This window comes from Magallana gigas, chromosome 6 (assembly GCF_963853765.1).
Source record: "Magallana gigas chromosome 6, xbMagGiga1.1, whole genome shotgun sequence".
NCBI lineage: Eukaryota > Metazoa > Mollusca > Bivalvia > Ostreida > Ostreidae > Magallana > Magallana gigas.
Window position 1 is genome coordinate 15964266 of NC_088858.1, and position 25230 is coordinate 15989495.

General features: G+C 32.6%; 2 protein-coding genes across 4 annotated transcripts in view; one reads left to right on the forward strand and one right to left on the reverse strand.

Moving 5' to 3' along the window:
* Nucleotides 1-1027: 1027 nt before the first annotated feature.
* The window catches only part of LOC136276615 (plasminogen-like), a 323562-nt gene continuing 299359 nt past the window's right edge, over nt 1028-25230 (reverse strand). The window contains exons 1-4 of one of the 2 annotated variants that reach the window (XR_010715142.1): nt 3097-3316; nt 1952-1978; nt 1582-1801; nt 1028-1400 (exon numbers count right to left, since the gene is read on the reverse strand). Coding sequence is in view for 1 of the 2 variants with exons in the window: in XM_066089056.1 (XP_065945128.1) it covers nt 1656-1801; nt 1952-1978 (173 nt within the window). In the remaining variant the exon portion in view is untranslated. Of the gene's footprint in view, nt 1401-1581; nt 1802-1951; nt 1979-3096; nt 3317-25230 lie in introns of those variants that run through there. The other variant, XM_066089056.1, reaches the window with a different exon arrangement.
* Nucleotides 9127-25230, forward strand: part of LOC136269712 (serine/threonine-protein phosphatase 6 regulatory ankyrin repeat subunit B-like) — a 267148-nt gene continuing 251044 nt past the window's right edge. For both annotated transcript variants that reach the window (XM_066089047.1, XM_066089048.1), the window contains exon 1: nt 9127-9266. The gene's annotated coding sequence lies outside the window, so the exon portion shown is untranslated. The remainder of the gene's footprint in view (nt 9267-25230) is intronic.

Genomic DNA, 25230 nt, shown 5'->3' on the forward strand with positions numbered 1-25230 from the left:
TATAACGTATAGCATATATCGTAAATGTTGATTTTTTTATCCTCTATAGTGTATTTCCAATACTTAGAGGGGTATTCTTTGAAAAAAAATACATTTCTGCAAGCTGTATATCATTTCTAAAGGCTAAGTAGTGGTACTAGTTATTTACTTTCACTTTGCGGTTGTAATGCACTACATTTTGTAGAGGAGTGCACAGATTTGGTAGTTGTGAATGAGCAGGTGTCCTGGTGTCCTAGTTGAGCCTAGTTTATCCCCCTGTGCATTATCGTGTTTATTTATTGCAGCAAAATCACTAGATACGTTTACATTCATTTTGGAGGCCGTGCCCGATAACAAATAAATTTACATATCAAATTTTATTTCTATCGGGCACGGCCTCCAATTAAAATGTAAGCGATAAACTAAAATAATATTTCGTGAATGTTTACACCTTATTGTATTCATCCGCCATTCTTGATTAGGCAAATTTATACTTATGCAATGAGTTGTCAATAACCAGGTAGGCAAAGTTGGATTTTTTGTACACAATGTAGTTGAATAAATGGAATAAACATCTGGTAATACGTTTAATACTTTTAGGAACTTATTTCTTGTGCGCATTTAAAAGGCGGTGCAGAGCATGAATTTTTGGACGATTGCCAATCCAGACCATCGCTAGAAGACTGCCGAGCATTAGCTCGACGCTTTAAAAACTAGTGCTTTCTATCTTATTTCTTGCGATTTGATAAAAACGGCGGAATCGCAGAATTATGGTATACAAGATGCAAGATGCAAAAAAAAATGCTATATCCCGCACTATTTCTGCCAGATAAATTAACACCTGCATTATTCACCAAAAAAGTATGTTAATGTTAAAATCAAATTCAGTAATATTACGCATGTTTACGCTAATTTAAAAAAGATTTTGTTTTTTAATATTAATAATATTAACTTTATTATTGCTATGTGTGTGCTTTTCTAAATCGTTAAAGTTTATTGAATTTTTAATAAAGTTATATCTAGACATTGCGACGTGACACTTCCTTTTGCTGCAGAAAAATTTATTCAGATTAATATTACATTCAATATAGGAAAAAATTAAAACGTTAAAGTAAACAATGTAGACGATATAGTTTTCATTTCACCGAATTTCTAACATCCATGGGCCAGGGTGTCCTGTATCACAAGGTAGTCTCCCATTACTTTGAAATAAGCACACTTGTTGACGCTTTTTCCTTCCTTAAGAGAAAACTTTGTTGATCCGTATTTGACACCTGCTTTCAGTTTCCCAGCGCCATCTTTATCTGTTTTTACACTGTATTTGCATTCGTTTCTATAGTGTGACTGGTAATAGCAACCTCCATGTATCTTGTAAAGAACCTTGCAGCCAGGACCTTTCTCTTGTTTAATTTCACAGGCAGCTAATAAATGACACCGATTAAATATGTAAATGATAAAACAAGAAACTACGATTTCTATTACTTCTTAAAATTGCTTTTCTTAGATATATGTAGATTTGGTATTTATAAATGATTTAAGCAATTTTAACCACGATTACAAAGTGTGTATGAGAAATTCCCAGCAATATTATTCCGTTCTTACCACATTCCGGAATATCACAGGTTTCCAAGCGGGTGTCTTTCTCTGTCGTGTAACACCGAGGTTTTGGCTCTCCATCAGGGTTTCTGCAATAGTTCTCTTGATTGCCGGGTTAAAGAATGACTGTGAGGCGTCTTCACAGACCAGACTTGGCATTTCAGTCCTGACTTCATTACATTTTTGGTTCCCTGGTAGATTTGTCCTTTTAGTTCCAGAAGACATTCTTCAATTTAAACAATATTCAAAAAATGCCATTTTAAATTAAGTAAATGTTTCGAAAGGAAATTGCCAATGTGATTTAACAAAATAAAATGGTTCATAAAATATTATTTTTCAGTTCGTAACGTTTCAAATATAGAGGTAGAATAATTACCGTCTGCTTCTCCTGGAGCTGGCGTCTCTATTAAACAGTAGTATAAATAATGAGTATTTTATTTTCAATTTTATTGTCACATTTGTTATCAAACACGAATGAATTTTGACAAATTGTTATCGTCATTCTTGCTTACATTTGCATATCTTAATTTTCTGCGATTTATAATTTTATTACTAGCTCATTTAAAACAAAATGATTAAATTATCAAGAAATGCATTTCAACACGCACTATAACACTACCACGCGTATATTACGTAACTAGTGTACACGTTAAGAAAAAGTCTTAAGTGATCGAATAGTGGTTTTATTTGACAAAAGGCAAACTAAATACACAGTCCCAATTCGGGGAAGTCAGAGAGCTATTGAGAGTTCAAGAGAACCTCGGAATTAACCTAACTTGCGAGAAGTTGGTAGTTTAAGCTATTTGGGGAAATCAACTAGCAAAGTAAAACAAGTGTTCATTGGTTGTTGAAAAGCCCCGTAAGAGGGCACCACCAGCTTGTTACTACGATGCTCCAAGATGGCGTCAAGCCGGTCAGTCAAGAACCCGCCTTCAATCAGTGTTCTTAGGGTCAACCAAGGATGCGACAGATATTTATTAGGGTGAAGGGTCACTGTATCGTGACCAATTATTGTCATCTACATGATTCAACCAAAGGACTAATTGACTTCAATAATCAGATTTAGGTAATTGTTAAGTTTACTTTAAACTTTACCCCCTTTGGGTATTTGTGTACCAATCTGGAAACATAATGTCCAAATTGGAGACATACTGACCAGCAAGAACTTAATTACTGTTATCAAAGGAACATTACCTTAAAACAAAACACCCCAGCAATATGTAAACATGGTAGCTATTGGCTCTCTCTGACTTTCCTTTAAAGCAATGTAGTCTTTGATGGACACATAATATTCGTGGTTCAATTAACATGGAATATACACCAAAAAACGGTATTTACTTTACAAAAGCATTCGATACTGATTCTGAAATTGAATATTAAAGTCAAATCACAATAGTCCAACGAATAATATATAACGTCCAATCAGTATAGTCAAAGTTATAGAATACGCAAAATATAAAGTCCAATCACCAGTGTTCGGTTATACAATTATAGGTAACAAGTGCTATTTTGTAAAAGCACTGCACTGAAAAATTTCACAGAACTCCCATCGACTGTTGGGATCGGTGGTGTAGCACCAAGCGTGGGGTTCACCATCTGGATTACGACAGAAGTTGTTTGGAAGGGAGGTAAATCTGTGTTTATGTGGTATTTGAGATGACCAGGCTTGGCAGGTTTTGCCGGATTTAGTTTTATTTAACGTCCCTGTGTAATCAGTACCATCTGCTGTCTTTACGCAGTCTACAAAGATATGGATGCAAAGCTAGTGTCACATGAATAGGTTTGTTTGAGTTTGAATAATGAAAAGTTTGAATATGGGGGTGGGGGGGGGGGGGGGGGGGTCCAGATCTTCCCTCCAAAATTCAAATTTCTTTAAATTTCGACGATACATTTTAAAATTCCACCCCTCCCCTCTCACCTGCATACTCAAATTCATGTCCCACCCCTTGAAAAAACTTTCTTGTTCTTCTCATGTATACCTTCTTAAATTGTTTATATAATGAAGCCCCCCACCACCTCCCGAATGATCTATTAAGATTAAAATATAATTTGGGACCTAAACAGTTTATATCTTAATATCTGCATATATATATATATATATATATATATATATATATATATATATATATATATATATATATATATATATATATATATATATATATACTGTAAAACGAGAAAATTTGGCGCATACGTATTTTAGCGCAAACCCAAGTGCTAGTACATTGGCGGAGTTATATTTTAGCACACGTCACCTTTCTTTCAAAAATAATACAAAAAATGTTCTTGTTTGATAAACGATCACGCCCAAATTTAGTTCTTTGTTCACTCAAGCACGTGAACACAACGACTTTGATTTCTATCTCGCATGCACGGTAAACTGTCGTTGAGAACACTTACTTTTGTATAAATCGTCAGTTGATAAATATTAAAACTACATTTATTGGCGATGATGTGTAATTTTTGTTGGTAAACAAATTTGAGTTATCGGACTTTAACGTGTCGACTTGGATAACACTAGAAGAGTCCCGAAACTAAAAGAGAAATCGAATGCTACATTTACCATGAGTTTAGATCACCATGAGCGTATCTTTTTTACAGTAATTTTACATTAAAATAACACAAAAGAGGTATCGTCTTGTTATATCCACTAATCAGAGATCAAAGAAATTAATTATGATCAATCATGTATTGTCAGCGTTAACGATCGCCACGCTTAATCACATTTTCAACTCAAGGCGCTTAATGAAAGTGGCATGGGAAGAAGCCCAATTTTCAAAGTGCTAATGAGATATATTAAAAAGCAATTAAAATTGAATCAATTAATCCGTTTTAGGCACTTATACCTGATAACCCATACCGTTTACCTGTGTAATTGTTTAAACAAACAAAATCGACGGCATCTGATATTACGTATACGAACACTTCTATATAGCATTAAAAATGGACTGACGTTATTGTTTTGCAACTTGAAGAAATTTACTACATATGGAAAATCGTTGGCGCACTTTTAATTTTAGCGCTCAGAGGCAGTTGCGCCAAAGGCGCTAAAATTTGTAGTGCGCCATATTTTCTCGTTTTACAGTGTATATATATATATACTACGTGTGTGGATTTATACTATTTATATATATATATATATATATATATATATATATATATATATAGTATATATAGTATAAATCCACACACGTAGTATTATATGAAAAAAATCACAACACCGAAATAAACTCAACTAGTTTCATTTTAAATCATCAGGAGTTTTGTATAAACTCCTGATGATTTAAAATGAAACTAGTTGAGTTTATTTTGGTCTTGTGAATTTTTTCATATATATATATATATATATATATATATATATATATATATATATATATATATATATATATATATATATATATATATATATATTTATTGATTTATCTCATACGTGTGGTGTATATTACCCGTGTGATAAACCTTTGCTATATCAAACGGGTGATGCTTTATCAAATACTTCCGGTCCGAACTATTTTTGACACATCCCCTCGCATCAACGCTTCAGTAACTTATTTTCGAAGATTCGCTAGTACTTTCATCATAACTGTATCTACTACAAAAATTGATATAAAATGGATTTTGTCAAAGATTTACATTACAAATACGAAGGAAAACACATAACTGCGTAGCATAGGCGTCGGAACTGGGGGGGGGGGGGGCTAACCCACCCCCCTCTCACAGCCCCCCCCCCCAATTTTTATTCAAAGTTATACATAACCGTAACCACAAGACCCTTTTTTCTTGTTTGTCAAGATTTTTGATAAGTTTACCCCCTTTCAACTTTCAATTTGCTATATGAAGTTTATAAAAACTACAAATTACGTTAACTATAAAGGAGTTTATCATGCATCCTGACGACGCGATGAAAACAGAGCGCTCTGGTTGTGTTTATATACAAGAACTTACCGAAATAATGTTCCATAAGACTTTTATTCCACCACCAGTAAGCATCCTTATTCACTATTTTCAATTTCGATTCATTAGGCTAGTGTTTGTTTTATAAAACATCAACAATTGTTCCTCGTTCGAGTCAATTCAAACTAACGAGCATTCCCAACTTTGTGTATGTCAACAAACGTGATTATTCAAGTCTTCTGATCAGTATTTCCATTTGATCAAGTTAATTAGCTCTAAGAAAAATTATTTAGAGCTAAGAAATTGTTTTAAGGTTTATTTCAGTGAAACTTTACATTAAAACAATTAGATTTATCTCAGAAATGACGTACTAAATTGTATTGCGTAAGGTCACAATAACCGCATAACACAACGTTGCATCATTGTTTATAATCTTTGAAAAAAAAATCAATTCGGGTCATATAAGGGGCTGTCTCAAAAGCTTCATAATATAAATCAAATTGTATGAGATAAAAAGAACATCTATAATTGTGTGATTTTATATTTGCTATATCCAACTCGTTGAAATGGTTATATTGTATATATATACACCATTTCAACTCGTTGGATAAAGCAAATATAAAATCACACAATATAGATATCCTCTATATATATATATATATATATATATATATATATATATATATATATATATATATATATATATATATAATTTCCCAATACAACAAAAAATAAATCGGCACAGTTTTAAATAATTTAGAAATATTAAATATCCAGAATAAAACCACAAATTGATCCTATTTACTGCAAACTCTTTCGCCATTCCTGGCTCTTCAGCCAGGAATGGCGAAAACGGTAACGATATAGAAAGGGGTTTTCAGTAGACGATAACACAATAATCCATTTCGTTCGCGCCTCGCTGCGCTCCTATAAAAATCAAATCTTCATCAATCATTGTACAGAGAATGCCTATCACTTTAAGCTTGATTTTAGTCATCATTGCTCATTTGCTGTTTACGCAGTACAGTTAAGGCGGTCAATAAAAATATGGGCAAATTTTTGTGATGAAAACACGTATACTTTAGTTAAACTGGCATGTCCTTTTTAAAATCATTAACAGTCACTCAAATGCAATATATTTCTAAAATATATATATAACAGTACAATCTTTTATGTTCATAGTGGTCACGTGATATGGCAGTCGCATGGTACAAGCAGATGTATTTGTGGTTTTGAGGTCATTTAAAAAATTCAATATTGCAAGGGCGTAATCATGTCAAAATTCACAACTGAATTATGAAATAACTTGATGTTATATCGTAGATTTTGAAAAACGGTGCGAACTTTTTAAGATAAGAATATTTGTTAGTAGAAACCGTAATTTATAATGCATATGGTGAATAATTTTGAAGGTCACAGGGTTAATTTCATTAAAAAATAATTAATTTGTAAGATTTTACAAGGATCGTAGAAGTTTTTAAGTAACATAGCATATTTCAAATTCACATGTAAAAGTTTGTCGGGATCAGGTAAGTGTATGCCCTTGCAATTAAGTGATTTATTTAGGTACTCAGATTTTAGATATACGATATTTTATACAAAACCGAGGTGGCTTCTTTATACGATGCATACTTTTAACAAAATGAAAATAAGACTATATAGGTAGCATTCTACTACTAATAATTTTAAACAAAATATTCATTTATACTTTTCCGTTAATGTATGACATTTATTTTTCTTCGCTATAAAACTGCACGATAGCCTTCAATGATTTAACTTAATGCGTCATTTTGAAGCATATGACGTCATATTTTGTAGTACAGCGAGAACGACATCTCGCTTATTTTCAGTGTGTACGATATAACGGACATCAAAATTGTAAGTAATAGCATTTGTTGTTTTTAATTAAAAGATTAGTATAAGTTAATTTTACTAATAAATAGATTAATAAGTACTTTCGAGGTTTGTAATATACTGTGATGTCATAATGCACATTTCCCGTACTTTTTGTCTGAACGGAGTTTATTGACAGCCTTAACTGTGCTGCGTATCTATTACGTCACCTAAATAACCTTATTCCCGCAAATTTGCCAAACAAATGAAATTATTCTCATTTTTGCTTTATATTTTGCAAAAATAGTATAGAGCGCAAGTCTGCTCAAGTACAATTTTAACATTTGTTTTTCTTCAAATAGTTATACACATTATACTAAAAAATGATACTTGAGCAAGTCTGCGCTCGATGTTTCCCAGTCGAAAAAACATCGGAAAACACCAATAATTTGCTACAAAACATCATTTTTTTCAAAAAAGGCAAATGTTCATGACGTCATTTCTACATTATAACGTCACTGTGGTGATTGTCTTTTACACCCTCATTTTCAATATGATTTTAACTATCTTTGACGTTATTTTCAAAGCTTTTTATAGAATTTGCTTTTGGAGGCAAAACATGCCTAATACCGCACATAGTCCTTTACTGAAGAGTCCGGTAGGGCGAAAGCGCAATAGATAAAAGTTGTTTGAGAATTGGACTTATTCTTTGTGTTTATTCATTCCCGGTACCAAGAAAAAGGATTTATTGAATATATATATAAATTTATTTATTTCACACACACACACACCTTTAAAATGAAGTATGCTATATTACTACTAATATTTATAATTTGTAGAATATATAGTATATTCTTACTGTACATGTAGTTGTGGAAAAAATGCTTTCTTTATCTCATCTGAAATTTATATATGCCAACTCTTTCTTCTTTTTTTTTAAAAAGTCTAAATATGTGATGTTCCTTCTTAAAGGGGCATGGTCACGATTTTGGTCAAATTCTATTTTAATGTTTTTATTTTTTACAATGCATAAGAAATGCATTTCTAATGATCAAATAAAATTTGAGAGTCATTTGTAGAGTTATTAGCAAGATACGAGGCTCACAATTCTCTGTCATGTAAACAATGCTCGTCCCCTGTTTTTGTTTACATTGGTTCAATATACCAGTAAAAACCCTTTTTACAGCTTATTTATCTATCTGTTTTTATTTTAAGCATAGATAAGCAGTTTCTAATGTTTAAAACATTCGTTTTAGGTTTAAAACTGGAATTTTTACTTCAACGTTCAAAATGTAAACTAACGCTTTGTTTACATAGCGAAGAATTTCGGGCTCTGTAACTCGCTTATAACTCAACAAATGACACTCAAATTTCAGTTGCCTATTAAAAATGCCTTTTTGAAGCATTGTAAAAATAAAAACCGGAAAAATAATTTTTGACCAAAATCGTGACCATGCCCCTTGAACACAACGATCGATAGCGTGATTTTCTTCGTAAACAACGATCGATTGAAAGAAGATAAGATAAGATAGGTTTTTAACCTGACATTTACAAAGTATTTGCAAGGTAAAGAGGTTCATATGGGGATTTTAATGTGTATTTATATTACTTATTACTAGTAAAGGAACAATTCATATTTTACGTCATTGCCACTCTTTTTCATTGGAATGTACTCTATAAAGATATGCAAGTCAAACATTAAACAAACGCTGTGCAGATAAAGGTTCTTTTGTATGTGCGTCCCCTCTGATACCCGATTTGCTGTAAAATGTTGTAACATATTTAAAGTTCTTATCTCAAATATTTTGCAGTCTATCATATCTAGTCGTACTGTTAGTGTGTATTTTATTTTTATTGATAGCTATAACTGCACATTTTGTGAACAGGCGGCATACGTTGAACTTAACAGTTTATATTGGGATATAAGAAACATTTGTAACATCGTTTCCCTACTATATGAGTATGTAAGTATAAAATCTACTTGATCAAGTTGATAAAACCCTACTTCTTTTCTTTTTTCAACAGACCTGAATTGTTTTTCAAAGATATTTTGAAGATTTTTATTCCATTTTAAATGTTTTTTCTATAAAGCAAATGCTCAAGGTTAAAAATCGACAAGAAATACGCATCAACGATTTATTCCGTATAATTACTTTTCAGTTGTACACATGCACACGCTTTATTTGCCAAAATATATGCATTAGAAACTCAATTACCGTACAGATACTAATTAATTTATCATAATACGGAGAGAAGCCCAACTTTGGAGGTGCTAATGATAATAATAAGCAATAAAATTGTAATAAATAATTCCGGTGTAGAAGAGCTTACTCAATTACCAATGCTGTTTACCTGTGTAATTGTGTTGGGTAAACAAATTGTAACTTCAAGATAATTAATATGTGTACATGGCGCACTATCAACGTTAGCACCAAAGGCGCACACATTTGTAGTGCGCCCTATTTTTTCGTTTTAATATATATATATATATATATATATATATATATATATATATATATATACGACTACCGACTTGACTGTACCTGAAGTATGAAAAACATACGGCTTAGCGCCGTCTCGGTATTGCAGGCTGTTTTTGGAACAGCCTGCAAGTCCATGCTCTTTGTATTTAAATGTCGTTTAGTTATCCGTAAATCTGTTAAGCGAAAAAGAAACTACAATGTTTCAGCTTTCAATCGGTGTATAAATTATTCATATAGACAATATACAAGAACAGTAATTAGACATCAAAGGTGGGTACCCTCTCAAAGTGTATATCGAATAGGGTAAAAACACAGGATTACGGGACTATGCTGGTTTTTGTCAATTTTCTTTATTAAATGACATACATAAGAAGATGGTTGCACTATCTATCCATGCCAGGACTGCCTTTACATCTCTGATTGAAAGAAATTGCGTTAATTCTCCTGCTTTTATTCATAATCATTGTTTTTCTATTTTACCTGTGCAACTTTTGCAGTTTGTTTTGATGTATATAACTACGCATGCTCAGTGCATCGAAAATGTTACAATATAGGTCATTACAAAATGGCGTTTTTGTTCGCCTCGAAATGTTGTGCTAAGAAGTTTTTGATTATTTGTTTCTGTGTCAATTAATAGTGGAAAATTTCTCTGTGGAGTCTAGAAATTGGTTATGTATCATCCGATAGATAAACTAAAGGAGTTAGGAAAGGCAAGCCGAAGGCTATTAAACGTCTAAAGATAAGTATTCAATTGTTTATATAAAACTTGTATTTTTTAACGGTACAGTGATCTAAAGATATGATGTGTATATGCTGTTTATGGAGAAGGACATTTTCATATTTTTTTATTGTTCATAATAGTATTGGTTTATTAATTAACGGTGATATAAATGAAAAACATAATACCCGAGTTTGTAGACACTCTAATCCTTGTAATGTAAACAAAGTTTTTTCTTAAATTTGATGCTGAATAGAAAATATAGTTTTGATTCCGTCACTTTATAATATTTATTTATGCATTTAACAAACTAACAATGGAGACATTTGCTTAAAACAGATTATTAGTGCATGTAAAAACGTAAACAAATTCATGACCCAATCCTTGTTTACATAGCAAAAATGATACGTACTTGTGAAGAGATTTGGATTATATTTAATCAATTCACTATCTACAAAAAATTGATAATTCTCTCATATTTAAAACAAACTACAAAAAATTAACTGAAATATATCTATATACATAAAAAGAAACGGCAATTTTTGATTAACATCCAGATAGCTTAAGGAAAAGCAGCCATGATAATTGAAATCATCATGGATTATCTAGGTTCAAGTCCTAGTCTGGATATATAATCTACCAAAGTTGTTCTGTTTTCTTTGAGTCTTTTCAGTCTGAATTAACGAAAAACCGCATTCCAATCATGCACTTTACGTGAACTGATGACCCAGATAACATTACCTCCCTTCCATTAGGAGTTTGCGTCTCAGCACAGAAGCATAAACAGATGTCTAGATCATTTTCCAGTAGCAGAATGTTTAGCTTTTACACGATACTTCTGATATTAAAACAGAAGGTGTACTTTTAGTTTGTATTACCACTGATCTTTCATCATTCCTAGCACACGCTAAATATATGTATGCAATAAAGAAAATACATTTCAATTTATCCTAGAATGTCCAAATTACTCTCTGGACATAATTTACAAAAACCCTTTACGGTAACTTAACATGTACATGTATTTTTCTAATAAATGGCAGTGAGTACTGAAACAATATTTTTTGCCGTATTTTTAGATGAAATTCAATTGTGTGTGTATATTCAGCTTAATTTGATAATAAATGAGTTATTTATCTGATTTTTGCAATTTTGTATTGCAATTTATATCCAATCAAAGCAGATATGTTGTCGAATTGTTAACATTGATTAAGCATTTCTTATTGCATCTGCTTTTGAGTTACTAGACAGTAAATCACAAGAACCACAAATAATAAAAATAACTGTGTAAATAAAATCTGAGGATTTTATCTTTACAAATTACTCAGAACAGGCAATCACAAACTGTCTCAACACTTCAAATCAGGTGTTAATAATTAATATCTCATGTTTTGTCATATAAAAGCATTAGAAAAAACCCTTTTGCGCTCTCTTTTTTATAATTGAGGTAATGGACTTCACGTCCTACCATACCTTACGATTTCACCATTATAAAAACATCAGAGTAAGCTGAACTTAAAAGATAAATAATAAACATATCCTGTTTAAACACTTTAAAACAAGTGCTATTGATCAATATCTCATGTTTTATCATAAAAATGGTGTTAAATATCCAGTTTGTGCTCATTATTTTTATATTGAATAGTTAACATGCCTTTCACTACCATAGATTTGTTCCATTATAAGAATACACCTTGGAAATTATCTCATTCACTGCCCATTTCCAATCATTATCCATGTGCTCATGTGCAGATGGCAAATTAGAGGAAAATTGACTAAGTCCAATTTGTAACAACATTTTCAGTTTGCTCTTGAACTCCTTCAGAGCCTTCATTTCTAACAAGCACCATTCCTCCGCATTATAAATGTGATCAAGATCACACTTTTCATTCATGAAACATTACACATCATCAATAATTATTCCTCCCAATCAAATACCCCATTGCGCTCTACATTAAATAGCTTGCAGGTCTCCTCCATAGAGCTCAGCTCCCTTGTTTCTATCATATCTTAGGATTTCACCATTATAAACTCATCAGAGTAAGCTGAACTTAAAAGATAAATAATAAACACGTCCTGTTTAAACACTTTAAAACAAGTGCTATTGATCAATATCTCATCTTTATCATTTAAATGGTGTAAAAAACCCAGTTTGTGCTCACTATTTTCATATTGAAAGGTTCACATGCCTTTCACTACCATGGATGTGTTCCATTATAAGAATACACCCTGAAAATTGTCTCATTCACTGCCCATTTCCAAGCACTATCCATGTGCTCCTGTGCAGATGGCAAATTAGAGGAAAATTGTCTAAAAGCAATTTGTAACAACATTTTCAGTTTGCTCTTGAACTCCTTCAGAGTCTTCATTTCTAACAAGCACCATTCCTCCGCATTATAAATGTGATCAAGATCACACTTTTCATTCATTAATCATTACACATCATCAATAATTATTCCTCCCAATCAAATACCCCATTGCGCTCTACATTAAATAGCTTGAAGGTCTTCTCCATAGAACTTAGCTACCTTGTTTCTATCATATCTTAGGATTTCACCATTATAAACTCATCAGAGTAAGCTGAACTTAAAAGATAACTAATAAACATGTCCTGTTTAAACACTTTAAAACAAGTGCTATTCATCAATATCTCATCTTTTATCATATAAATGGTGTAAAAACCCAGTTTGTACTCACTATTTTTATATTAATGGTTCACATGCTTTTCACTACCATAAATGTGTTCCATTATAAGAATACACCTTGGAAATTATCTCATTCACTGCCCATTTCCAAGCACTATCCATGTGCTCATGTGCAGATGGCAAATTAGAGGAAAATTGTCTAAGTGCAATTTGTAACAACATTTTCAGTTTGCTCTTGAACTCCTTCAGAGTCTTCATTTCTAACAAGCACCATTCCTCCGCATTATAAATGTGATCAAGATCACACTTTTCATTCATTAAACATTACACATCATCAATAATTATTCCTCCCAATCAAATACTCCATTGCGCTCTACATCAAATAGCTTGCAGGTCTCCTCCATAGAGCTCAGCTACCCTTTTTCTATCATATCTTAGGATTTCACCATTATAAACTCATCAGAGTAAGCTGAACTTAAAAGATAACTAATAAACATGTCCTGTTTAAACACTTTAAAACAAGTGCTATTCATCAATATCTCATCTTTTATCATATAAATGGTGTAAAAACCCAGTTTGTACTCACTATTTTTATATTAATGGTTCACATGCTTTTCACTACCATAAATGTGTTCCATTATAAGAATACACCTTGGAAATTATCTCATTCACTGCCCATTTCCAAGCACTATCCATGTGCTCATGTGCAGATGGCAAATTAGAGGAAAATTGTCTAAGTGCAATTTGTAACAACATTTTCAGTTTGCTCTTGAACTCCTTCAGAGTCTTCATTTCTAACAAGCACCATTCCTCCGCATTATAAATGTGATCAAGATCACACTTTTCATTCATTAAACATTACACATCATCAATAATTATTCCTCCCAATCAAATACTCCATTGCGCTCTACATCAAATAGCTTGCAGGTCTCCTCCATAGAGCTCAGCTACCCTTTTTCTATCATATCTTAGGATTTCACCATTATAAACTCATCAGAGTAAGCTGAACTTAAAAGATAACTAATAAATATGTCCTGTTTAAACACTTTAAAACAAGTGCTATTCATCAATATCTCATCTTTATCATTTAAATGGTGTAAAAACCCAGTTTGTGCTCATTATTTTTATATTAAATGGTTCACATGCTTTTCACTACCATGGATGTGTTCTATTATAAGAATACACCTTGGAAATTATCTCATTTACTGCCCATTTCCAAGCACTATCCATGTGCTCCTGTGCAGATGGCAAATTAGAGGAAAATTGTCTAAAAGCAATTTGTAACAACATTTTTAGTTTTCTCTTGAACTCCTTCAGAGTCTTCAATTCTAACAAGCACCATTCCTCCGCATTATGAATGTGATCAAGATCACACTTTTCATTCATTAAACATTACACATCACCAATAATTATTCCTCCCAATCAAATTCCCCATTGCGCTCTACATTAAATAGCTTGAAGGTCTTCTCCATAGAACTCAGCTACCTTGTTTCTATCATATCTTAGAATTTCACCATTATAAACTCATCAGAGTAAGCTAAACTTAAAAGATAACTAATAAACATGTCCTGTTTAAACACTTTAAAACAAGTGCTATTGATCAATATCTCATCTTTTATCATATAAATGGTGTAAAAAACCCAGTTTGTGCTCACTATTTTTATATTAAATGGTTCACATGCTTTTCACTACAATGGATGTGTTCCAAAATAAGAATACACCTTGGAAATTATCTCATTCACTGCCCATTTCGAAGCACTATCCATGTGCTCCTGTGCAGATGGCAAATTAGAGAAAAATTGTCTAAGTGCAATTTGTAACAACATTTTCAGTTTGCTCTTGAACTCCTTCAGAGTCTTCATTTCTAACAAGCACCATTCCTCCGCATTATAAATCTGATCAAGATCACACTTTTCATACATTAATCATTACACATCATCAATAATTATTCCTCCCAATCAAATACCCCATTGCGCTATACATCAAAAAGCTTGCAGGTCTCCTCCATAGAGCTCAGCTACCTTGTTCCTATCATATCTTAGGATTTCACCATTATAAACTCATCAGAGTAAGCTGAACTTAAAAGATAAATAATAAACATGTCCTGTTTAAACACTGTAAAACAAGTGCTATTGATCAATATCTCATTTCTTATCATATAAATGGTGTAAAAACCCAGTTTGTGCTCACTATTTTTATATTAAATGGTTCACATGCTTTTCACTACCATAAATGTGTTCCATTATAAGAATACACCTTGGAAATTATCTCATTCACTGCCCATTTCCAAGCACTATCCATGTGCTCATGTGCAGATGGCAAATTACAGGAAAATTGTCTAAGTGCAATTTGTAACAACATTTTCAGTTTGCTCTTGAACTCCTTCAGAGCCTTCATTTCTAACAAGCACCGTTCCTCCGCATTATAAATGTGATCAAGATCACACTTTTCATTCATTAAACATTACACATCATCAATAATTATTCCTCCCAATCAAATACTCCATTGCGCTCTACATCAAATAGCTTGCAGGTCTCCTCCATAGAGCTCAGCTACCTTGTTTCTATCATATCTTAGGATTTCACCATTATAAACTCATCAGAGTAAGCTGAACTTAAAAGATAACTAATAAACATGTCCTGTTTAAACACTGTAAAACAAGTGCTATTGATCAATATCTCATCTTTTATCATATAAATGGTGTAAAAAAACCCAGTTTGTGCTCACTATTTTTATATTAAATGGTTCACATGCTTTTCACTACCATGGATGTGTTCCATTATAAGAATACACCTTGAAAATTATCTCATTTACTGCCCATTTCGAAGCACTATCCATGTGCTCCTGTGCAGATGGCAAATTAGAGGGAAAATTGTCTAAAAGCAATTTGTAACAACATTTTCAGTTTGCTCTTGAACTCCTTCAGAGTCTTCAATTCTAACAAACACCATTCCTCCGCATTATAAATGTGATCAAGATCACACTTTTCATTCATTAATCATTACACATCATCAATAATTATTCCTCCAAATCAAATACCACATTGCGCTCTACATCAAAAAGCTTGCAGGTCTCCTCCATAGAGCTCAGCTACCTTGTTTCTATCATATCTTAGGATTTCACCATTATAAACTCATCAGAGTAAGCTGAACTTAAAAGATAAATAATAAACATGTCCTGTTTAAACACTTTAAAACAAGTGCTATTCATCAATATCTCATGTTTTATCATAAAAATGGTGTAAAATATCCAGTTTGTGCTCATTATTTTTATATTGAATGGTTCACATGCTTTTCACTACCATAAATGTGTTCCATTATAAGAATACACCTTGGAAATTATCTCATTCACTGCCCATTTCCAAGCACTATCCATGTGCTCCTGTGCAGATGGCAAATTACAGGAAAATTGTCTAAGTGCAATTTGTAACAACATTTTCAGTTTGCTCTTGAACTCCTTCAGAGTCTTCATTTCTAACAAACACCATTCCTCCGCATTATAAATGTGATCAAGATCACACTTTTTATTTATTAATCATTACACATCACAAATAATTATTCCTCCCAATCAAATTCCCCATTGCGCTCTACATTAAATAGCTTGAAGGTCTTCTCCATAGAGCTCAGCTACCTTGTTTCTATCATATCTTAGGATTTCACCATTATAAACTCATCAGAGTAAGCTGAACTTAAAAGATAAGTAATAAACATGTCCTGTTTAAACACTTTAAAACAAGTGCTATTGATCAATATCTCATCTTTTATCATATAAATGGTGTAAAAAACCCAGTTTGTGCTCATTATTTTTATATTAAATGGTTCACATGCTTTTCACTATCATGGATGTGTTCCATTATAAGAATACACCTTGGAAATTGTCTCATTCACTGCCCATTTCAAAGCACTATCCATGTGCTCCTGTGCAGATGGCAAATTAGAGGAAAATTGTCTAAGTGCAATTTGTAACAACATTTTCAGTTTGCTCTTGAACTCCTTCAGAGTCTTCAATTCTAACAAGCACCATTCCTCCGCATTATAAATCTGATCAAAATCACACTTTTCATTCATTAAACATTACACATCACCAATAATTATTTCTCCCAATCAAATACCCCATTGCGCTCTACATTAAATAGCTTGCAGGTCTCCTCCATAGAGCTCAGCTACCTTGTTTCTATCATATCTTAGGATTTCACCATTATAAACTCATCAGAGTAAGCTGAACTTAAAAGATAAATAATAAACATGTCCTGTTTAAACACTTTAAAACAAGTGCTATTCATCAATATCTCATTTTTTATCATATAAATGGTGTAAAAAGCCAGTTTGTATTCACTATTTTTATATTAAATGGTTCACATGCTTTTCACTACCATAAATGTGTTCCATTATAAGAATACACCTTGGAAATTATCTCATTCACTGCCCATTTCGAAGCACTATCCATGTGCTCCTGTGCAGATGGCAAATTAGAGGAAAATTGTCTAAGTGCAATTTGTAACAACATTTTCAGTTTGCTCTTGAACTCCTTCAGAGTCTTCATTTCTAACAAGCACCATTCCTCCGCATTATAAATGTGATCAAGATCACACTTTTCATTCATTAAACATTACACATCATCAATAATTATTCCTCCCAATCAAATACCCCATTGCGCTCTACATTAAATAGCTTGAAGGTCTTCTCCATAGAACTCAGCTACCTTGTTTCTATCATAGCTTAAGATTTCACCATTATAAACTCATCAGAGTAAGCTGAACTTAAAAGATAACTAATAAACATGTCCTGTTTAAACACTTTAAAACAAGTGCTATTCATCAATATCTCATCTTTTATCATATAAATGGTGTAAAATATCCAGTTTGTGCTCATTATTTTTATATTGAATGGTTCACATGCTTTTCACTACTATAGATGTGTTCCATTATAAGAATACACCCTGGAATTATCTCATTCACTGCCCATTTTCAATCATTATATATGTGCTCCTGTGCAGATGGCAAATTAGAGGGAAATTGTCTAAGTGCAATTTGTAACAACATTTTCAGTTTGCTCTTGAACTCCTTCAGAGTCTTCATTTCTAACAAGCACCATTCCTCCGCATTATAAATGTGATCAAGATCACACTTTTCATTCATTAAACATTACACATCATCAATAATTATTCCTCCCAATCAAATACCCCATTGTGCTCTACATTAAATAGCTTGAAGGTCTTCTCCATAGAACTCAGCTACCTTGTTTCTATCATATCTTAGGATTTCACCATTATAAACTCATCAGAGTAAGCTGAACTTAAAAGATAACTAATAAACATGTCCTGTTTAAACACTTTAAAACAAGTGCTATTCATCAATATCTCATCTTTTATCATATAAATGGTGTAAAATATCCAGTTTGTGCTCATTCTTTTTATATTGAATGGTTCACATGCTTTTCACTACCATAGATGTGTTCCATTATAAGAATACACCTTGGAATTATCTCATTCACTGCCCATTTTCATCATTATCTATGTGCTCATGTGCAGATGGCAAATTAGAGGGAAATTGTCTAAGTGCAATTTGTAACAACATTTTCAGTTTGCTCTTGAACTCCTTCAGAGTCTTCAATTCTAACAAGCACCATTCCTCCGCATTATAAATGTGATCAAAATCACACTTTTCATTCATTAAACATTACACATCATCAATAATTATTCCTCCCAATCAAATACCCCATTGCGCTCTACATTAAATAGCTTGCAGGTCTCCTCCATAGAGCTCAGCTACCTTGTTTCTATCATATCTTAGGATTTCACCATTATAAACTCATCAGAGTAAGCTGAACTTAAAAGATAAATAATAAATATGTCCTGTTTAAACACTTTAAAACAAGTGCTATTGATCAATATCTCATCTTTTATCATATAAATGGTGTAAAAAGCCAGTTTGTATTCACTATTTTTATATTAAATGGTTCACATGCTTTTCACTACCATAAATGTGTTCCATTATAAGAATAAACCTTGGAAATTATCTCATTCACTGCCCATTTCGAAGCACTATCCATGTGCTCCTGTGCAGATGGCAAATTAGAGGAAAATTGTCTAAGTGCAATTTGTAACAACATTTTCAGTTTGCTCTTGAACTCCTTCAGAGTCTTCATTTCTAACAAGCACCATTCCTCCGCATTATAAATCTGATCAAGATCACACACTTTTCATTCATTAAACATTACACATCATCAATAATTATTCCTCCGAATCAAATGCCCCATTGTGCTCTACATTAAATAGCTTGAAGGTCTTCTCCATAGAACTCAGCTACCTTGTTTCTATCATATCTTAGGATTTCACCATTATAAACTCATCAGAGTAAGCTGAACTTAAAAGATAAGTAATAAACATGTCCTGTTTAAACACTTTAAAACAAGTGCTATTCATCAATATCTCATCTTTTATCATATAAATGGTGTAAAATATCCAGTTTGTGCTCATTATTTTTATATTGAATGGTTCACATGCTTTTCACTACCATAGATGTGTTCCATTATAAGAATACACCCTGGAATTATCTCATTCACTGCCCATTTTCAATCATTACCTATGTGCTCATGTGCAGATGGCAAATTAGAGGGAAATTGTCTAAGTGCAATTTGTAACAACATTTTCAGTTTTCTCTTGAACTCCTTCAGAGTCTTCATTTCTAACAAGCACCATTCCTCCGCATTATAAATCTGATCAAGATCACACTTTTCATTCATTAAACATTACACATCATCAATAATTATTCCTCCCAATCAAATACCCCAGTGCGCTCTACATTAAATAGCTTGCAGGTCTCCTCCATAGAGCTCAGCTACCTTGTTTCTATCATATCTTAGGATTTCACCATTATAAACTCATCAGAGTAAGCTGAACTTAAAAGATAAATAATAAACATGTCCTGTTTAAACACTTTAAAACAAGTGCTATTGATCAATATCTCATCTTTTATCATATAAATGGTGTAAAATATACAGTTTGTGCTCATTATTTTTATATTGAATGGTTCACATGCTTTTCACTACCATAAATGTGTTCCATTATAAGAATACACCCTGGAAATTATCTCATTCACTGCCCATTTCCAAGCATTATCTATGTGCTCATGTGCAGATGGCAAATTAGAGGAAAATTGTCTAAGTGCAATTTGTAACAACATTTTCAGTTTGCTCTTGAACTCCTTCAGAGTCTTCAATTCTAACAAGCACCATTCCTCCGCATTATAAATGTGATCAAGATCACACTTTTCATTCATTAATCATTACACATCATCAATAATTATTCCTCCCAATCAAATACCCCATTGCGCTCTACATTAAATAGCTTGCAGGTCTCCTCCATAGAGCTCAGCTACCTTGTTTCTATCATATCTTAGGATTTCACCATTATAAACTCATCAGAGTAAGCTGAACTTAAAAGATAAATAATAAACATGTCCTGTTTAAACACTTTAAAACAAGTGCTATTGATCAATATCTCATTTTTTATCATATAAATGGTGTAAAAAGCCAGTTTGTATTCACTATTTTTATATTAAATGGTTCACATGCTTTTCACTACCATAAATGTGTTCCATTATAAGAATACACCTTGGAAATTATCTCATTCACTGCCCATTTCGAAGCACTATCCATGTGCTCCTGTGCAGATGGCAAATTAGAGGAAAATTGTCTAAGTGCAATTTGTAACAACATTTTCAGTTTGCTCTTGAACTCCTTCAGAGTCTTCATTTCTAACAAGCACCATTCCTCCGCATTATAAATGTGATCAAGATCACACTTTTCATTCATTAAACATTACACATCATCAATAATTATTCCTCCCAATCAAATACCCCATTGCGCTCTACATTAAATAGCTTGAAGGTCTTCTCCATAGAACTCAGCTACCTTGTTTCTATCATAGCTTAGGATTTCACCATTATAAACTCATCAGAGTAAGCTGAACTTAAAAGATAACTAATAAACATGTCCTGTTTAAACACTTTAAAACAAGTGCTATTCATCAATATCTCATGTTTTATCATATAAATGGTGTAAAATATCCAGTTTGTGCTCATTATTTTTATATTGAATGGTTCACATGCTTTTCACTACTATAGATGTGTTCCATTATAAGAATACACCCTGGAATTATCTCATTCACTGCCCATTTTCAATCATTATATATGTGCTCCTGTGCAGATGGCAAATTAGAGGGAAATTGTCTAAGTGCAATTTGTAACAACATTTTCAGTTTGCTCTTGAACTCCTTCAGAGTCTTCATTTCTAACAAGCACCATTCCTCCGCATTATAAATGTGATCAAGATCACACTTTTCATTCATTAAACATTACACATCATCAATAATTATTCCTCCCAATCAAATACCCCATTGTGCTCTACATTAAATAGCTTGAAGGTCTTCTCCATAGAACTCAGCTACCTTGTTTCTATCATATCTTAGGATTTCACCATTATAAACTCATCAGAGTAAGCTGAACTTAAAAGATAACTAATAAACATGTCCTGTTTAAACACTTTAAAACAAGTGCTATTCATCAATATCTCATCTTTTATCATATAAATGGTGTAAAATATCCAGTTTGTGCTCATTCTTTTTATATTGAATGGTTCACATGCTTTTCACTACCATAGATGTGTTCCAGTATAAGAATACACCCTGGAATTATCTCATTCACTGCCCATTTTCATCATTATCTATGTGCTCATGTGCAGATGGCAAATTAGAGGGAAATTGTCTAAGTGCAATTTGTAACAACATTTTCAGTTTTCTCTTGAACTCCTTCAGAGTCTTCAATTCTAACAAGCACCATTCCTCCGCATTATAAATGTGATCAAAATCACACTTTTCATTCATTAAACATTACACATCATCAATAATTATTCCTCCCAATCAAATACCCCATTGCGCTCTACATTAAATAGCTTGCAGGTCTCCTCCATAGAGCTCAGCTACCTTGTTTCTATCATATCTTAGGATTTCACCATTATAAACTCATCAGAGTAAGCTGAACTTAAAAGATAAATAATAAATATGTCCTGTTTAAACACTTTAAAACAAGTGCTATTGATCAATATCTCATCTTTTATCATATAAATGGTGTAAAAAGCCAGTTTGTATTCACTATTTTTATATTAAATGGTTCACATGCTTTTCACTACCATAAATGTGTTCCATTATAAGAATACACCTTGGAAATTATCTCATTCACTGCCCATTTCGAAGCACTATCCATGTGCTCCTGTGCAGATGGCAAATTAGAGGAAAATTGTCTAAGTGCAATTTGTAACAACATTTTCAGTTTGCTCTTGAACTCCTTCAGAGTCTTCATTTCTAACAAGCACCATTCCTCCGCATTATAAATCTGATCAAGATCACACACTTTTCATTCATTAAACATTACACATCATCAATAATTATTCCTCCCAATCAAATGCCCCATTGTGCTCTACATTAAATAGCTTGAAGGTCTTCTCCATAGAACTCAGCTACCTTGTTTCTATCATATCTTAGGATTTCACCATTATAAACTCATCAGAGTAAGCTGAACTTAAAAGATAAATAATAAACATGTCCTGTTTAAACACTTTAAAACAAGTGCTATTCATCAATATCTCATCTTTTATCATATAAATGGTGTAAAATATACAGTTTGTGCTCATTATTTTTATATTGAATGGTTCACATGCTTTTCACTACCATAAATGTGTTCCATTATAAGAATACACCCTGGAAATTATCTCATTCACTGCCCATTTCCAAGCATTATCTATGTGCTCATGTGCAGATGGCAAATTAGAGGGAAATTGTCTAAGTGCAATTTGTAACAACATTTTCAGTTTGCTCTTGAACTCCTTCAGAGTCTTCAATTCTAACAAGCACCATTCCTCCGCATTATAAATGTGATCAAGATCACACTTTTCATTCATTAATCATTACACATCATCAATAATTATTCCTCCCAATCAAATACCCCATTGCGCTCTACATTAAATAGCTTGCAGGTCTCCTCCATAGAGCTCAGCTACCTTGTTTCTATCATATCTTAGGATTTCACCATTATAAACTCATCAGAGTAAGCTGAACTTAAAAGATAAATAATAAACATGTCCTGTTTAAACACTTTAAAACAAGTGCTATTGATCAATATCTCATTTCTTATCATATAAATGGTGTAAAAACCCAGTTTGTACACCTAATTTTTATATTAAATGGTTCACATGCTTTTCACTACCATAAATGTGTTCCATTATAGGAATACACCTTGGAAATTATCTCATTCACTGCCCATTTCGAAGCACTATCCATGTGCTCCTGTGCAGATGGCAAATTACAGGAAAATTGTCTAAGTGCAATTTGTAACAACATTTTCAGTTTGCTCTTGAACTCCTTCAGAGTCTTCATTTCTAACAAGCACCATTCCTCCGCATTATAAATCTGATCAAGATCACACTTTTCATTCATTAATCATTACACATCATCAATAATTATTCCTCCCAATCAAATTCCCCATTGCGCTCTACATTAAATAGCTTGCAGGTCTCCTCCATAGAGCTCAGCTACCTTGTTTCTATCATATCTTAGGATTTCACTATTATAAACTCATCAGAGTAAGCTGAACTTAAAAGATAAATAATAAACATGTCCTGTTTAAACACTGTAAAACAAGTGCTATTGATCAATATCTCATTTCTTATCATAAAAATGGTGTAAAAACCCAGTTTGTACACACAATTTTATATTAAATGGTTCACATGCTTTTCACTACCATAAATGTGTTCCATTATAAGAATACACCTTGGAAATTGTCTCATTCACTGCCCATTTCCAAGCACTATCCATGTGCTCATGTGCAGATGGCAAATTAGAGGAAAATTGTCTAAGTGCAATTTGTAACAACATTTTCAGTTTGCTCTTGAACTCCTTCAGAGTCTTCATTTCTAACAAGCACCATTCCTCCGCATTATGAATGTGATCAAGATCACACTTTTCATTCATTAATCATTACACATCACAAATAATTATTCCTCCCAATCAAATTCCCCATTGCGCTCTACATTAAATAGCTTGAAGGTCTTCTCCATAGAACTCAGCTACCTTGTTTCTATCATATCTTAGGATTTCACCATTATAAACTCATCAGAGTAAGCTGAACTCAAAAGATAACTAATAAACATGTCCTGTTTAAACACTTTAAAACAAGTGCTATTCATCAATATCTCATCTTTTATCATATAAATGGTGTAAAATATCCAGTTTGTGCTCATTATTTTTATATTGAATGGTTCACATGCTTTTCACTACTATAGATGTGTTCAATTATAAGAACACACCCTGGAATTATCTCATTCACTGCCCATTTTCAATCATTATATATGTGCTCATGTGCAGATGGCAAATTAGAGGGAAATTGTCTAAGTGCAATTTGTAACAACATTTTCAGTTTGCTCTTGAACTCCTTCAGAGTCTTCATTTCTAACAAGCACTATTCCTCCGCATTATAAATCTGATCAAGATCACACTTTTCATTCATTAAACATTACACATCATCAATAATTATTCCTCCCAATCAAATACCCCATTGCGCTCTACATTAAATAGCTTGCAGGTCTCCTCCATAGAGCTCAGCTACCTTGTTTCTATCATATCTTAGGATTTCACCATTATAAACTCATCAGAGTAAGCTGAACTTAAAAGATAAATAATAAACATGTCCTGTTTAAACACTTTAAAACAAGTGCTATTGATCAATATCTCATCTTTTATCATATAAATGGTGTAAAATATACAGTTTGTGCTCATTATTTTTATATTGAATGGTTCACATGCTTTTCACTACCATAAATGTGTTCCATTATAAGAATACACCCTGGAAATTATCTCATTCACTGCCCATTTCCAAGCATTATCTATGTGCTCATGTGCAGATGGCAAATTAGAGGGAAATTGTCTAAGTGCAATTTGTAACAACATTTTCAGTTTGCTCTTGAACTCCTTCAGAGTCTTCAATTCTAACAAGCACCATTCCTCCGCATTATAAATGTGATCAAGATCACAC